General features: G+C 35.6%; 2 protein-coding genes and 1 long non-coding RNA gene across 4 annotated transcripts; 2 read left to right on the top strand and 1 right to left on the bottom strand.

Moving 5' to 3' along the window:
• Positions 1–213: 213 nt before the first annotated feature.
• Positions 214–8,441, top strand: LOC147473222 (uncharacterized). The gene is made up of 12 exons (XM_086587711.1): positions 214–677; positions 761–907; positions 984–1,098; positions 1,168–1,253; positions 1,637–1,746; positions 2,744–2,781; positions 3,187–3,422; positions 4,478–4,571; positions 4,678–4,868; positions 5,738–5,957; positions 6,952–7,119; positions 7,955–8,441. Exons 1-12 carry the CDS (start codon positions 468–470, stop codon positions 8,107–8,109), a joined length of 1,770 nt encoding a protein of 589 aa, XP_086443837.1. The 5' UTR covers positions 214–467; the 3' UTR covers positions 8,110–8,441.
• Positions 8,442–9,409: 968 nt separating this feature from the next.
• Positions 9,410–12,735, bottom strand: LOC147473221 (GDSL-like Lipase/Acylhydrolase superfamily protein). The gene is made up of 5 exons (XM_086587703.1): positions 11,659–12,735; positions 11,360–11,487; positions 10,779–11,024; positions 10,446–10,701; positions 9,410–10,332 (listed from the first exon to the last, which is right to left on the bottom strand). Exons 1-5 carry the CDS (start codon positions 11,912–11,914, stop codon positions 10,112–10,114), a joined length of 1,107 nt encoding a protein of 368 aa, XP_086443829.1. The 5' UTR covers positions 11,915–12,735; the 3' UTR covers positions 9,410–10,111.
• Positions 11,787–13,795, top strand: LOC147473220 (uncharacterized). Of its 2 annotated transcripts, none has more exons than XR_015210518.1 (3): positions 11,787–11,844; positions 12,742–12,961; positions 13,056–13,795. It is a non-coding gene; the product is annotated as an uncharacterized LOC147473220 (long non-coding RNA). The 2 variants fall into 2 exon arrangements; XR_015210519.1 differs by lacking the exon at positions 11,787–11,844 and adding an exon at positions 11,899–12,036.
• Positions 13,796–17,411: the final 3,616 nt, after the last annotated feature.

Here is a 17,411-nt window from a genome sequence, read left to right as displayed (position 1 = left end):
CTCTCTCTTCCAACAATATGTAAATTTTGTCGCATACGCAAGGGCTCCGCTCATACTCCACTATTATGCAGATATACTAGTATTTTCATGTAATGATAAGTGTTGAATTGGGTCACAAGTCACAACTAATAGCAGCTAGTAGTAAATTGGAGTAAATAAGATGATTCTAAAAATGGAAAACGAAGTAAAGAAAAAGTTGGTGAAGTATGAATAAAGGTGGGTGCGTTTATCATCAGCGTAAACCTGAAACTAGTAGAAAGGAAAGAAGGGAAAGACGGACGTGCGAAAACACGAGCGTGTATGGAATACCGAATCAAACAAAACACTGAAAACAATCGTGTTGAAGGAAACACAAAAGTAGTATTATTATTGTTATTAGAAACAAACAATCGACTTCTCCTCCTCAGTCCTCAAAGACGATAATATAGTATAGAATTATTTTATTTTCCTTAATTGGCCCCGGAGTGATGGCGCCGCCGGGAGAGGTTCAAGAGCAGCCTCCGAGACAGCAACAGCAGCGGGGAGGGTTCGGCCAGAGCATAACGGGGATAATAAGGCTGGCCGTCTTCTGGTACTTCGCATCCAAGTTCTTTTCTCCTAAGAAACCGGCCACCTCCACCTCCTCCGACGAGCCTTTGGTCCAGATCTCTAATCTCTTCCACCAAGGAGAAACGCTGGTGCGTTTTCAGATCGTTACTTCATTTATTTACATACTACAGTTGTTGATTGATTATATATTATATGACTCTGATTCTCACAGGACATGTGGCTCTATCTCTCGGAACACCAAAAATTCACCGATTTTGGGAACGAATCAGCCCTCGTATGGCACGAAACAAACCTTCCTTATGCTGTTTGGGGTCCAGATAGCACCAGGACTCTTTCCATCTCCTACGCTCCCTCCGAGGTAACCTCTCTCCCTACTCTAATTCTATTTTATTTTTCAGCTCTACTGCTAATCCATATACCTGTCTTCGTTTTAGGCGCTCAAGCACAATGGAACTCTCTATGCTCATGTTTTCTTCGCCCGTTCTGGTTATCCCCCAGATCCCACTGACCCTGAATACCAGCCTTTAGCTGCCTTTGGGAGAACGCATTGTATGTTTTGTCTTCTCTAACATCTTATTATTGCTTCTCGTCCTACTCACTCAAATTTATTTCATTCAGCTGTTGTAACGTATTTACCCAAGTCAAGAGCGGATAAAAGGAAGAGCCTTTTAGGGGATTCCAATGAAGCTGAACACACTTCTCAGGTCCATCTTCATCTCTCGTTATTTTCTCCTTCATTTTGTTTGATAACCGCTACCCATCATGCATTTATGTATGTATTTCCTCTCATAGCCGTCATACAAAATAGACCTAGTGCAGCCCTTATGCGCCACTTCAGCTTTGAGGGAGAAGCGTAATAAACCCCACTTCAACATAATTGTCATCCTTGAAGAACTCGATCATTCATTGCGTGTGTTTTAGGGCGCAACCTAATGTTCCACACTTAGCAGTTAGTGTCACAAGACTTATGATTTTTGCTCACGTCCTTTTTCGCTTTTCTATCTTTCTTTTCTCCTGTCATTTTTTGCCCTCGACATTTTTTGTATCGCTTTGCAACTCTTCTTAAGGTTTACGTTCGCTCTTATAGGTGATTGATGAAAGTCAGAATGATGCTAATGACAGTGACGATGGTCCAACGGAATATATTTCTTACTGGAAACCCAATATAACTATTAATCTGGTTGATGACTTCACACAGTAAGTTATACTGTTCACTGTTGTTGGTATTACTTTTTGATTAGAGGTGCATTCATATTTACTGGTACAAATTATTCTAAACAAGTGATTTTCTATCCCAACATATACTCTCTTAACTTACTTCACACAATCACACATTTTGACCACTAGTTATATGTTGAGACCTGGGTACGGAAGTATTTTTGAGAAAGAGTCTACTATTTAGAAAATCCACTCTGAATGCCCTAGCTGCCTCTAGAAGTCTCTCAGACCAAGTATAGGTCCCATTCCTAATGAAGAGGGGGATAAAGCAGAATCTTTTATGGGAGATCCTTTCGAACAACCTGTTATAATAGGAAAGTCCTATATCGTGAATTAAATCATCAAGCTGATCATAAAATCCATGGACGTTCCAGTGGACATTATGCACTTGTTACACAACAACCCCTTAGAGGAAGAGCCAAGCAAGGAGTCCCTCTCTACACTCAAACTTCCGCTTCCTTCCCAAGACTCTTATACTCCAGTGAACAAAAGCCGATTATATGGACATACTGCTTAAAACTTGAAAGCAATTTTTTGGAAATGCTTGTTGCTGCACTTTTTTGCAAAATTCCTTGCGTCAGGCTTTTAGGATTACCACAGTGAAGCCTGCCTTATGGTATTACTACTAACTCAAATATTCGGCCCACTTAAAATACAGAAAGAGTCCAAAGCTAAGATTCAAATGTCATTAGGGAGTTTAGACTGCCGCCTGAAAGGCGCTTAATTTTAGGGTGTTGGTCTTTCAATTCTTCCCCCAAAACATATCTTCTCTTCACAGGTTCACTTCACTTGGTTAACTAAACCTCCAGTCTTTTATTAATAATGTTATGTCTAAGGTTCCTCTTTTTCATAGTGTTACAAATCATGTTTGTGTTGTTTCTGATTCTGTTATAAGTGTTATTGACATATGTTCATGAATAGTCTTACTAGTTGAATGTTAAGTTTGGCATCTGTTTTATTCTTTTATATTTTGCAGATATCCCAAGAACGCTGTTCCACCAAATATAGCTCCCTGTATCCTCAACTATTCTCTTGTTTTAGTTTACCATATTAATTTTTGTAGCGTGTTGGATGATGCTTAATAATTCATACTTATAGAAGTTCAATTCTTACGTTCCCTGTAGGTCTTCTTCTTTTGATAGTTTCTTAAGAATTCGGTGCAGTAGTTCTGATTGGTTCTACTTTGGGTGGGAGTGGTTTGGACACTCCAGTAACTAAGGTCCTTTAGTTCCTCATATGGAGGTTCTCTTATAAGAATCAGATGTAATTTGCATCCTTTTCAGTTTATCACACTTTATCAATTTTCTGTATCATCATAATAGAATGATTATCTGAACTTCGGATAGTCATCATATAACCGTCTTTGTATGTTCTGTAGTCATAAGGATATTATGGAATTTCTTGACTTAATAATTGCAGACTTGAGTGTTGAACCCAGTACAGGGAACTACTATCCAACTGTTTCCTTCAATGAGTTTTGGCTACTTAGGAATAAATTAATACAGCTGAATGACTCAGTGAATGAAGTACCCCTACATTTGGAGGTTGGTCCCATAAGCATGACAAAGTGGCAACTATTTATACAGATTGATCAGTCATTCCAGATTCATCGTAGTTATGGGAGCATGCTTGAAGGGGAGGCTGATGAACTAAAGGTAACTAATGTCTTCCTTCACATGTGTATCAGTGTGTGGACCTGTTTTTTGGGTTTTCAGGTGAATACCCTGGGAAACATAGAATATGGCCTTGGGAGCATTTTTTTTCTCAGCCAAATGATTTGTAATGTTAGAGGAAACACCTAATACATTAAACAGAGACGCTAGAAGGAACTTTGGAATGCCAAATACATCTGCTAGGAAAGTCTGAATGGGCCTAGATCTATGAAGCACGGATGCAGCTCTTGGTGGGCTGTGTGCCTGTGTCTGAGTCTGAAGCAGACGGGCCATGGACGTGCGTCCGACGCGGTCAACATGGTCAGGATGCGGTCAACTAAACTGGACACTGGTCAAGACTCAGATATTGACTCAACAGGAAAAAAAAAATGAATTAAAATACTGTTAAAAAACTCAATTTCTTCCGGTTGTGGTTTCTTAAGACTTATGGCATGCTTTTGAAGTTTGATTAAGAACTATGTTATTTAATCTTAGGGACCCTTAATCTTAATCTTGTGGTTGTTTATCTTGAATAGTTTTGAATTTATAAATTATGATACATTTAAATTAGTTTCTAATGTTTGAATTATATAATAAAATTACAATTGTTATTTTATATCCGCGTCCAAGTCCTACTTTTTGGAGATATAACCGAGTCGTTGTGTTTGTGTCCGCATTCATGTCAATGTCTTCTTCTGTCTAGATGGTGCGACTCGGGAGACATGCAAAGTGCTTACTAAAAAGATCAAGAAGAATAAGTTAAACTATATGTGACATAGGATGAACCGTGGAAGATCAATTTTCAAGTTTCAACTCGATATTTTTTTTTAGAAAAAATCAGCGATGTCATTATCTTTGGTGTAAAGTCTTACCGAGTGAAAGCTGTTGCACAGGGAATTCAAGTTGATTTTATTACATTTCTTTGCCTTGTTTTTCAAATGCACGATTCTCAATTCTTTTTTTACATTTTATTGCTAGTTATTTTTATTTGACGATATATCTGATTAAACATTGCACTTTCCTCTTTGTTATTTAATATTCTTTGTTTTTGTTGTCAGAGGGTATTCTTGGAGGGGAATCCTTACCTCTTGGGGATCACAATGGTTGTTTCCTTACTTCATTCAGTATTTGACTTTTTGGCTTTCAAAAATGGTATGGATGATATTTTCATTTTATACACTCTTCTCACAATCATTTGTTACTCCAATGTTGCTTCACTGACATGGCCACTAATTTTTTTCTCTGTTTGCTCTTGTAGATATTCAGTTTTGGAACAAAAACAAGTCTATGGAAGGACTGTCTGCAAAGTCAGTGGTTGTGAGCTTTATTTGTCAGTTGATCGTGTTTCTCTATCTTCTAGACAATGACACTTCCTGGATGATCCTGGCTAGTTCTGGAGTTGGCTGCTGCATTGAGTTCTGGAAGATAGGGAAAGCCATGCACATAGAGGTGTGCTCTTAGTTACAAATTTCTTTCTGATTAATATCACGAGCTTGAACTGCAAAATATACCGAAGTAAATTTGGTTTGGGATCGGCGAAATATCTAGTGATGTTCTTGTAAAGGAGAGTTTTGTTACACTTTCTCTTATTCTCAGAGTTGGTATCCCTGTCCAGAGTTTAGACCTTGAGAGTTGATAAACCAAGTTCCTTTTTTGAAAAAGACTTTTTCTATAATCATGTTTTTGAGAGCTTGCTTTTGAACTTGCTACAATCTTGGTGGTGATTAATCCTCTTCCGAAGGATTATTTTTTTGTTTATGGGTGGCTAGGCTGGGCAAAGCCCCCCCAACACACACAGAGTCACACACCAAAATAAAAAGAAGATTACAAGATAAAAAAAAACTAAAAAAAAAAAAATAAATAAAGGAAAAAGAAAGAATGAAAGATACCATACACCATATTCCATTGGAGTATACACCATACTCCATTGGAGTTTGTTTTATCTCATAAAGATTTCATAAGTAGTACACTTTCTTTTTCTTTTTTTCAAATTATAGAGAAGAAAGAATGGGCCGTATTACACACATAAATAATACAAAAAATATATAAATAATAGGGTTTACATCCAGAAAAATATGGGTCGAGGGTGCTTCTTAATAATAAAAAGAATCAGCATTTAGATAGTAATTTTTCTTTTTGAAAGTTTTATTGTCGAAAGAAGTTGAACAGACCATGTGTTTACCATATCTCTGTTTATAATGCGTACGTACTATTGCACGTATCCTGGTTCATCCTACTTTGCTGAAGTTGGGCTATAGGTTATGAGGTGAGTACTTTGCAACATTTATGATTATTGATTCTCTTTCTCCTTTTTTCAGATTGATAGAAGTGGGAAAATACCAATGTTGAGGTTCCGAAACAGGGATTCTTATGCAAGTAATAAGACAAAGGAGTATGATGATTTGGCAATGAAATACTTGTCCTACGTTCTCTTCTTCCTTGTAGCATGCTCTTCAATATACTCTCTAATGTATGAGCGCCACAGGAGTTGGTACTCGTGGATTCTTTCTTCACTTACAAGCTGTGTTTACATGTTTGGTATGCCCTTCCCTTATTTTTTTTTGTTCCGCTAATGTTGTCTTGTTACTCCAAGGAATGCAATTTCTCTGATTGTAGTATTCTCATATATATTTTCCGCTTTTAAAATCCATGGTACCATGCTAATGGATACTCAGACGTTTCTAATTTCTATTATAGTAAAAACTGATGCTTCTTACAACTTTTTTTTTGATTGGCAAGCTTGTTTTAAATGAGATCAGTAACTCTTTGATACTGGTGTGGTTCAAGCCCCAAACCTCTGGTATCATCACCCAAAGGTTTTACTGACTTCGCTAGTCAGCACCTGCAAAAAAATGTGTGGGCAAGCCTGTTTTTTTAAAGAGATCAGTAACTCAATAGTGTGTAGTGTGTATAGCGGGGTTCGAACCCCAGACATCTGGTATCATCACCCAAAAGTTTTACCAACTAAGCTAGAAGGCACTTACATGCTTCTTACAACTCGTCTTGATATGCTATAATTTTGTGCGCACTGTTACCATTCTTCAAGGTATCAACGGGCTTTGCATCTCTTAGATTTGCATTAAACTTTCTTCAATTTTGTTATTGATCGCTAGTATTTGAATACTGATATTCCACAATAAAGAAGTATTCGACAATAATAGCGAGTCTGTAGGGAAGACATCCAGCTTCAATGATCATTACTGATAAAAGAAAACTGTTTTATGATCTTTAGGGATAAATGATCATTCACACTAGAAGTTTTACCTTAGCTATTAGAAAATAAAAGAAAGATGACGTACTAGTAAGTCTTTCGTCAAGGTAAAAGGGAACCAAGGGAATCTAGATAGCTGTGGTTATTATTTGGTTTTTCCTAAAACCGCATTGGAAGGTTCCCGGTTTTATGTCATCCACTCATGCTTGACAAATTTATATTGCTTGTTTTTGAGTGACCTGTGGTTTTTGACTTGGCACTTAAAGTTTTCATAATTTTTGTTTCTGAGCTAAAACTGCTTTGATTTTACCATTTCTGCAGGTTTTATCATGATGTGTCCCCAACTTTTCATAAACTATAAACTGAAGTCAGTGGCACATCTTCCGTGGAGACAGATGACCTACAAATTTCTCAATACCATTATTGATGATCTCTTTGCCTTCGTGATAAAGATGCCAATGCTACATCGTTTGTCCGTTTTTCGAGACGGTGAGCTTATTTCAATGTATCTCTTTCTAGATATCTCAAGTGACAGTACTTGACAGTAATAGAGGACAACTAAGTGCTATACTACTATTTTAGCTAGTACATAATGTAAGCTACTCATATGGTGTATTAAGTGTCATACTGAAGTCTATTCCAGTAGTTAATGGCGTCAATATTTTAAAACTGCACAAAGTATCCTGATCAGCGGTCAAGACCAAATTGTTCTACTAGACGATGAGCACAACATCCTGTGTAAGGTGTGAACCTTTCTTACTTAGCATCAATAATTGAATTAAGGCAACCTATCACTATTGTTGTAAGCCTTTATCTTTATACTTAGAGGAATGCTAGCATGCAACACACCTCGTGAGTTGCAAAGAGGCTACTTACTAATAGACAGACATTTTGTCTTGGGATGCTAAAAGATTATGCAGATTCCGAAATAGTTAGAATCAAACAAAAAGTGTTCGCTAGTGAGTGGCCTCTATGTGATTGAAAAGGTGTGTTACCTGGTGACGTTCCTTTTATGCTTATTATTCTTTTTCTGGTGTTTGTCTTGCTCTAAAAGTACTTCGTTGCTTCTAGCCTGTTTATTTGTTGTGTCGTGGATTTGGAAAATCTTCGTTACAACATTATCTTCTTTAGCTTAATATATAAGTTATTTTTTTTATTAAGCAAACGTGACTCGTTTTAAAATCACAGAAAGTACGGAATTATTATGTTCTTTCACCTTTGTATTGGATCGGTAGGCAAATGAGGTGATGCTGGTTCTTATTGTTGTAGTTTAAATAAAGTTATTCCGTTTAGTTCTCAATTGTTTCTCCTTGTTTCCCTGCAGATGTCATCTTTCTGATATATGTATACCAGAGGTGGATTTATCCAGTTGACAGGAAGCGTGTGAACGAATTTGGTTTTGGTGGTGAGGATGAAGATCAGGCGTTGACCAATACTGAGGTGGCAACGGGAGGAGCAGAAGAAAAGAAAACCAACTGATGTTTCCTATTTCGCCGAAACTCTTATTGCTGCACTTGTTATGGATAAATGAAGTAGGATATATATTCTTCTTCTTGGGTCTCCTTAATTTAACATGTTTCATAGTTATCTCCAAAAATGTTAACATGATTATTTTGCCGTATGTCACTTGGCATTGCGTTTATGGCTGAGCAGGATGAGGTTGCTGGAACATACACAGTAGATTTTTATTAGGCTGTTTTCAGTTTTGGCAAGTATAATTCTTCAACTAGATGATTTTACTGGCATTTTAAGGTTGTTCTATGTTCTAAATTGTAGATTTTAAAGTATTTCAAGATATGATTTTGTAAGTAGATGGAGTGGCTCTATGTCTCCCTCTCTCTCTATATATATATATATATATATATCTCGAGCATTATACCATAGTTTATACTACACTACCTTACGAGATGAGTCAAGTGCTAATAATTTGTGGATATGATCTACTAATCATAAATAATATCTTCACAAAAATTCATCTAATTTGGAAATCTCTAACCTAGTTAAAAATCATTCTCAAATTTTTTTTTTTTAAACGGTTAAGATTTTTCGATTTTGTAATCATCTTTTGATATAGTTAAACATTATCAAATGAGTTGAAATTTAGTAGAGGTGATTTTCATGGTTAGTTGAACATATCTACAAAAAATTAGATTATAATTCACATTGTACGTAAAGTTGTGGGGAATTGTATAAACTATGGTATAAAAGTGTGTAAACGGAATCTGCTCGTGTATATATATATAATAATATTTTTTATATAACTATTTATACAATAGTCTCAATTTGACTCTACAAATTTATTTATTTTTTTGTAGATGCTATTTTCCTACCATGGAGAACATCTTTAAATAAATTGGGCTCATTTGAAAATTTCTAAAGTTGCTAAAAGAGGGGTTAGAGATTTTGGAATGATATGGAATTTTGTAGATATGATCTCTATAATAGTAAGATCATACCTACAAAATATTAGACTTTAGTTCAATTTATAAAAGGGTGTTATTATATAAACTGTTGTACAAAAAGTGTTGTAAACGGATTATCTATGGACATTTTATATAGTGTTTTGACGCATCTATTTAGTGTCTTTAACAGTTTATTTAGTGTCTTGCTTTAAATGAAAAAGTTATTCAAAACACTATATCCATGACACCATATCTGTTAACGGAGAAGGCCTGACGTATTGATACGTATGTTAGTATTTTTCATTTCATTTATTTATATATTTTTTCCTCGAAAGGATTAGGTGGGGAGGGCTGAAATGGCTTGGTTAGTTTCGTAGGTAGTGAATCTATTCTTCAATCTGACAAGAGGTGCCATTTATACTTCTATAATTAAGGAAGCATTTTTTTTTACTGTTTCTATCAAATCGTTAGTCTTCTATTAAGAGCATTCTGTGTGCGGAAAATTGTACCCTGAATCGTTGATGGTCAACATTCTTGGAAGCTTCTATTCAGTAAGCGTTAACATGCTTGTTGTATCATGTATCTTAAGAGTTCTACTCAGATATAGCTCTGAACTCCGTGTTTTTAGGAGCTGAAACTTGAGTTTCAGTTGTCTGTAACGGAAGTTGAAGAGAGTAAATTATTCATCAGCACTTTTTTTGTTCCGGGGGAGAGTTTCTATCATTTAATGTCCACTTTCTACCGGCGACAAACATGGAAGCATGCCGGCCACTTGAGTAGGTAAATGGCCTTCTATGATGTTGGCATATGTAGTTAGAGACTTTAAGAATGCGAGAAGTCAGAGTAGAAAGTAGCAGTCGAAGAAAACTCTTATTCTTGTTAAACTCAAGTTTAAGGCCTTTTTACTCTAACAATATGTATGGAACAATCAACAATGTGTATTCTGCTATTCATGTATTATTCCAGAGGAGAAAGAAGTCATCTTCATGGGTAATAGCTGCTATAACACAGAAAAACTCAACATGCACGTGCATGTATTATGGAAGGAAGGGAGAGCAAGGTAGACATGTTTCTATTGCTTAAATTAGAGACATCTGTTGCAGGTTGATTGGGTAGCAATCAAAAGGTGGGCCGGTGAAAGCTCTTTGAGCAAGGATTGCATTTACAGACTGTGTTGTATGGAACGCATCCCAGAAGACATACTGGTTCCTGTTTGGGCAAGGAGTTGCGAATGGCATGCAAGTCATCTGTCCTTGGTTTCTTCCAATTCCACAGCACCCGGTATTTGTAACACTGATCCCTGCAAATACCATTTCCAGTAGAAACTTCAATCACAAGTCAGTCATGCATTACCTTGTTTTCATGCGTTCTACTAAGACCAAGAGCATGAGAAGTGGAAACTGAAAGGTTTACCGTAGGCAGCAGGATTATTGAGTATGTCCCCGACTGCACTGTAAGTATTGCCGTAAACAAAGATAGATCCTGGATGGTTGGAGTTAAGCTGGTCGACCAGCCATCTGAGGCCCAAGTTGAAAGTACCTAGCATCTCATTCACGTAGGAAACACACCTTCCAGGCGGGGCCTGACCTGTAGCAAGTTGATTTGGTATGCATCCTAGTGGGCCCACCCCTGCTATCAAGAATTTTCTGAGTCCCATGCTGTGCAGTGCCTGAAATTGTAGTGACACCTACATAAACAATGGATTCGGTTTCGAAAAACTGGCATGGAGTTATGCACGTTACTTACCAGAATTTGCCTAGTGTAGTGGTTGAGTAAGAGATTGGCGTAGTCTGGCGGACTGTAATTGTTACTTGAGGGGTACATGGAAGGCAGAAGATAGTTATTAATGTAGTCGTTGCTTCCAAACACCATGAACGCTATGGATTTGGCCAAATATTGGGTGAGGTTTCCTACGCCTTCCGTCTGACTCTTTAGTTGATTTACTGTATTCTGGAAACTCAGGACCTGTTGGCTCAAGCTAAAACGTTCTCCCTGTTCCAGGTGAGTTTTCAATGTCAGGATTGTCAGCAACTTGGTTTGCAGTAAAATACGGATGTTAAGAAATAGAAAACTCCCTTTATTAACTTTTTGGTGTTGGGACGATTTTAGGACTGCCAGTGAATTAAGACATTGAATTAGTGTGATTCAGAATGAATCCAACGTATTATCCTAAAACAATCTGATAATAATTGTGTGAGTCCAAAATCTCAAAATATGTTACCAGTTGCTTTGTGCAATTTTAATGGTTAGGTATAGAACGCTATTCGGAGTTTGCTCACGCTAATAATAATTTGTGCTTAATATGAATTTGCGCAAGAATGGATTACATAGTGCCGGCCAGTTTCGTCCAGTATGCCAGCAGCTGCTGAGGCATAATTCACACCACTACGTATTCTTATTCCAACAGTGTTAGGATCCGCGTAAGCTGGAAGAAATGGGAGACCCAATTTCTCTCCTGCAAGCTCAAATTTGTGTTAGTTTGCTCAACATGACAACATCTGTATGCAAGCTGAAAAGAAAATAGGAGGCTTTAAGAAGGGTAGCCAACGAAATAACCCAGGTCGCAGCTGTGCCATAACCGAAAAATTTGACAATTTGTACCATGAAGTCAAAAGAAGTCGCCTACCTAACATATCAGCAATGGTTCGTCCATTGGTGAATCTCCCTGTAGGCCATCCGTTGAAGTCAATACCATAGGGCAAGTAGTTAGCCTTTGCTACGCAGCTGAGGAAGTTGTTGTTCCCACCATCTACTAGTGAATCTCCAAACACAAACATTGCTGGAACTTGTGGCGCTGCAACAACTCCATTTGGTACATAGAATATTATCGTAACAATCACCAACACCCATAACCACCCCAATTGGTGGACATTTAGGTTCATCCTGCAACTAGCAGTTTCTTTATGTTCGTTCTACTAAGGAAAGAGATAGCGTACAACTGGTTTCAATATGCAGTCTGTGTTTGTTAGCAATATGCAGTCTGTGTTTGTTTATATATATAAAGGTAAAGGTGTCGGACTGATCGAGTTTGCAGCGAAACAGATAATGGTCTCATCCATTTGAAACGGCTATTCCACGCACTCTTGCTTTTCTCATAGCTTTTTTCCTTATTTCCTCTTGCTTTTGAGAGATCGTTACACATACAAACAAAAACATCCAAGAGCAAGTTCAATGGAGGGCTGCTTTTAGCACGCCCAGCCATATTTAGCATCCCAAAATCAAAAAACCATTCCAATCACACTTTTTAGCAACTGTTAAGTTCGGGATACAAACGGCGCCGTCTGTATAGGGCAGTTACTAAAAACGTGAATTTCTTTCTCTTCTCCATTTCTCTCTTCTCTCTCTCGTCTCTTCCCTCTCAATCTCGCGGCATCCTCTCACTCAATCTCACGGCATCCTCTCTGTCACCTCAATTTCTATTAGATTATTTTGATATACATTCACCAAGTATTAATTATTACAACTTTGAAATTCAATTTTATTGAGTTTATTTTGATTTATTGTGAGTTATTTTGATTGTGAGGTTATTTTGATTAGTTTAATGTTGAATTAGAATGTTGAAATTGTGAGGTTAAAGGGATTAGTTTAATGTTTATTGAATTGTTTGTTGAATTAGAATGTTGGAATTGATATTTTAGAATGTTAGTTTGAAATTGTGCGTTTTGTTTAAATTGAAGTTATAAAGATGATATTGTTGATTGAATTGCAGGTTGAGTAACAAGGGTTAATGATTTTTCGGTCGAAAAATCAGTTAGTAGATTGACACAAGAGTCGACGTCAGCACTAAACGTCGATGAGGATGAAAACGTCGATGAAGTCTATAATTTGCAAAACCTTACAGTAATTGAATTTTCGGACCCAGTTGATCCACTAACACATGCTACTTGGCTAGAAACCCGGAAACTCACATCTCTCATCGTGTAAATATGGTAAACATTTGATCGTTAAATTTGATTTATTTAATATCATAATTTGTATTTTTTTTAAAATTTTAATGAATAAATGTTTTAAATAAATGTTTAGGGAGGGGAGGAGGGGGGGGAGATGAAATTGCGGTGTTGTTGGGCATCCGTGAACAATTGATGGAAGATAATGGTTACCAAAAGCGATTGTTTTGAAGACATAAGAAATGAAATTTTACAATTTCCATTTGGGTCATTGTTTCGATATGGTTATCAAAACACCGACCGTGGTTTGATATACGCTTTGATCGAGTGGTAGTGGGACACAACTCACACTTTTCACTTTTCACAAGGCGAGATAGACATCACTCTGATGGATGTTACTATGTTCACGGGAATGAATGTAGGAAAGGGAACGACCGTTACGTTTGGAGAAGGTTGGTTCGCGACTTTTGATTATGCACAACAAAAATGGCCGAATATAAGGCCGGAGCATTGGGCCAAAGGGGGTATCAAACCCTACTTTTTTGTGAATGAGTTCATGGAGAAGATGAAAGAGAGTGACGAAGGTTGGTACCCGACGGGTACAGATCAGGAGAGATATTTGAGAGCATTCTATTTTTATTTAATCATGCAGTATTTCTTCCCAACGGGTGATAGTTCACTGAGATTCCTAGGGGGGATGTGGTGGTAATTATTTGTTGAATGGAAGGAAGAAGATAAACAAGGACCATCCGATCGACTCTATTTGGATGGCCAATGTGAGGACACGTACATGTCCATATCTCAAATTATCTATTTAAAAATTTCATAGCTTTGCCACCAAAATTCATACCTGGGGTTACTTTCTTAAAATAATTTTTTTTTATTTGAAGAGTATAATAAACAAAAAAAAAAAAAAAAAAATTAAAAAAAAAAAAAAACAATTCATTTAGAGATATACTCTAACTTAGATAAAATTTGTTGTCCACTTTTGGAAAATATCTAACGGTAAAAAATGTCTAGTTTTTGCAATCATCATTTGTCAAAGTTAAAAATTGTCAAACATGTTGAATTTTGCCAGAGATGTTCCTTATTTTGAATAGTTCAAATCCACAAAAAATAAGGTTTTAAATCAGTGAGCATAGGCTTTAATTTCTGGATTTTTTCCACTGTTGTTGGTAAATTTTTAGGTGTGACTTTGGAACCCCTCTTGAAAGTTTTATTTAATTTGTCAGTTGAATACCTTAAGATTATGGTTAGAATACCTGTACACTTTCAATCCTTTTGTATATGGGATGATTGACCTTGAAATTGTATTGGAATAAAGAAAAACATTTATATTAATTTGTTTGTGAGGTGTTGCTAATTACCGATTATTTACAATAAAACATTTATGAGTATTATTCAGTGCCTTGTTTCTGTAATTGGTCACCGCATTGTCAGTCTATTTTTTCCAAGATAGATGATTAATTTACATAGTCATAACTTTTTTTTAAATGAGGCATTTCTAGACGTTGGATCTGAAAATTTGTACTCAATATTTATTTTATGAAAAAGTTTGATTTCAGTTGCGCATAAATTTACCATGTTACGTTGCAAATGCTATAGGAGGGTCTTAGGCCTAGGCGGGATCCTTGGGATTAGACATCAAGCTAAACTTTGCATTTGGTGTAGATTTGTTTCTAATTGCCGGTATCATTGCCTAACATCTCTCAGATCACCTTATTTCTTGAACTGTAATAATTAATCAAGACTGCAATGCCAGCATCTTTTAAGTTGTTGTAAATCAGCTTCTCTTATAACACCACCACTAAAGATAACAAAAAGATTCTTGAAGTAAATATAACTGAAGGGAATGGATTCTCTCGAAGGTGCAACGTGTATAGCTTTGTTGTGATCTTGAGAGGGAAGATGACAATGTTTGAACGAGGATATTGCAGTCTTTGGTGCGTGAGGAATAGACATCCGGTGTAGTTGATTTTATAGTACTGAGTTAATTTGAGATCGAATAAGGGATGGCGACTTTCCTTCGGTTCCCATTGAATTGGAAATTTGGAAATAAGATTTACTATAAGTTTTATTTTAGTGTTTTGTCTTTCATATTTTACTAAGTTGTTCACTTAGGATTATCTTTCAATGTTGAAATGTTATTTCTTTTACATGTTCTAAAAAAAAAAAAAAAAAAAAAAAAAAAAAAAAAAAAAAACTTTATTCGAAGAGTATAACACACAAAAATAAGAAAAAAAAAAAAAAAACGGATTTTTTTTTTTTTAAAAAAAAATTCATTTAGAGGTATACTCTAAGTTACATAAAATTTGTTGTCCACTTTTAAAAATAACTAACCGTCAAAAAATGTCTAGTTTTTGCAATCATCATTTGTCAAAGTTAAAAATTGTCAAACATGTTGAATTTTTGTAGAGATGTTCCTTATGGTTAGTAGTTCAAATCCACAAAAAATGAGGTTTTAAATTAGTGAGCATAGGCTTTAATTTATGGATTTTTTTTTCACTGTTGTTGGTAAATTTTTAGGTGTGACTTTGGAACCCTTCTTGAAAGTTTTATTTAATTTGTCATTTGAATACCTTAAGATTATGGTTAGAATACCTGTACAATTTCAATCCTTTTGTATATGGGATGATTGACCTTGAAATTGTATTGGAATTGTAAAAACAAAAAGAAAAAAACATTTACATTAATTTGTTTGTGAGGTGTTGCTAATTACCGATTATTTACAATAAAACATTTATGAGTATTACTCAGTGCCTTGCTTCTGTAATTGGTCACCGCATTGTCAGTCTATTCTTTCCAAGATAGATGATTCATTTACATAGCCATAACTTTTTTTCTAAATTAAGCATTTATAGACGTTGGATCGGAAAATTTGTACTCAATATTTATTTTATGAAAAAGTTTGATTTAAGTTGCGCATAGCTTTACCATGTTACGTTGCAAATGCCACAGGAGGGTCTTAGGCCTAGGCGGGATCCTTGGGATTAGACATCAAGCTAAACTTTGCATTGGATGTCGGTTTGTTTCTAATTGCCAATATCATTGCCTAACATCTCTCAGATCACCTTATTTCTTGAACTATCATAATTAATCAAGACTGCAATGCCATCATCTCTTAAGTTGTTGTACATCAACTTTTCTTATAACACCACCACTAAAGATAACAAAAATATTCTTGAAGTAAATATAACTGAAGGTAATGAATTCTCTCGAAGGTGCAACGTATATAACTTTGTTGTGATCTTGAGAGAGAAGATGACAATGTTTGAACGAGGATATTGCAGTCCTTTGCGTGAGGAATAGACATCCGTGTAGTTGATTTTGTAGTAATCGAAAGTTAATTTGAGATCGAATTAGGGATGGTGAATTTCCTTCGGTTCCCGTTGAATTGAAAGTTTGAAAATAAGTTTTACTGTAAGTTTTATTTTAGTGTTTTGTCTTTTATATTTGACTAAGTTGTTCACTTAGGATTATCTTTCAATGTTGCAATCTTATTTCTTTTACATGTTCTCAAAAAAAAAAAAAAAAAAATTTGAAGAGTATAATATACAAAAAAAAAAAAAAAAAAAAAAAAAAAAAAAAAAAAAAAATTCATTTAGAGATATACTCTAATATAGATAAAATTTGTTGTCCACTTTTGAAAAATATCTAACGGTCAAAAAAATGTCTAGTTTTTGCAATCATAATTTTTCAAAGTTAAAAATTGTCAAACATGTTGAATTTTTGTAGAGATGTTCCTTATGGTTAGTAGTTCAAATCCACTAAAAATGAGGTTTTAAATCAGTGAGCATAGGCTTTAATTTCTGGATTTTTTTTCACTTTGTTGTTGGTAAATTTTTAGGTGTGACTTTGGAACCCCTTTGAAAGTTTTATTTAATTTGTCATTTGAATACCTTAAGATTATGGTTAGAATACCTGTACAATTTCAATCCTTTTGTATATGGGATGATTGACCTTGAAATTGTATTGGAATAAAGAAAAACATTTACATTAATTTGTTTGTGAGGTGTTGCTAATTACCGATTATTTACAATAAAACATTTATGAGTATTACTCAGTGCCTTGTTTCTGTAATTGGTCACCGCATTGTTAGCCTATTCTTTCCAAGATAGATGATTCATTTACACAGTCATAACTTTTTTCTAAATGAGGCATTTCTAGACGTTGGATCTGAAAATTTGTACTCAATATTTATTTTATGAAAAAGTTTGATTTCAGTTGCGCATAACTTTACCATGTTACGTTGCAAATGCCACAGGAGGGTCTTAGGCCTAGGCGGGATCCTTGGGATTAGACATCAAGCTAAACTTTGCATTTGGTGTAGATTTGTTTCTAATTGCCGGTATCATTGCCTAACATCTCTCAGATCACCTTATTTCTTGAACTGTCATAATTAATCAAGACTGCAATGCCAAAGATCTTTTAAGTTGTTGTACATCAGCTTCTCTTATAACACCACCACTAAAGATAACAAAAGATTCTTGAA

The sequence above is a fragment of the Coptis chinensis genome, unplaced genomic scaffold (assembly GCF_015680905.1).
Source record: "Coptis chinensis isolate HL-2020 unplaced genomic scaffold, ASM1568090v1 utg3369_pilon_pilon, whole genome shotgun sequence".
Classification (NCBI taxonomy): Eukaryota; Viridiplantae; Streptophyta; class Magnoliopsida; order Ranunculales; family Ranunculaceae; genus Coptis; species Coptis chinensis.
This window is presented reverse-complemented; position numbering and strand designations above follow the sequence as displayed.

Excerpts from the sequence above, each read along its gene's own strand:
- LOC147473222 (XM_086587711.1), top strand. The coding sequence starts at position 468 with ATGGCGCCGCCGGGAGAGGTTCAAGAGCAGCCTCCGAGACAGCAACAG. Across the intron at positions 1,747-2,743 it reads CTGGTTGATGACTTCACACA|ATATCCCAAGAACGCTGTTC; the intron begins GTAAGTTATACT and ends TATATTTTGCAG. Across the intron at positions 2,782-3,186 it reads TCCACCAAATATAGCTCCCT|ACTTGAGTGTTGAACCCAGT; the intron begins GTATCCTCAACT and ends TAATAATTGCAG.
- LOC147473221 (XM_086587703.1), bottom strand. The coding sequence starts at position 11,914 with ATGAACCTAAATGTCCACCAATTGGGGTGGTTATGGGTGTTGGTGATT. Across the intron at positions 11,488-11,658 it reads AACCATTGCTGATATGTTAG|GAGAGAAATTGGGTCTCCCA; the intron begins GTAGGCGACTTC and ends TTGAGCTTGCAG. Across the intron at positions 11,025-11,359 it reads ACGAAACTGGCCGGCACTAT|GGAGAACGTTTTAGCTTGAG; the intron begins GTAATCCATTCT and ends CACCTGGAACAG.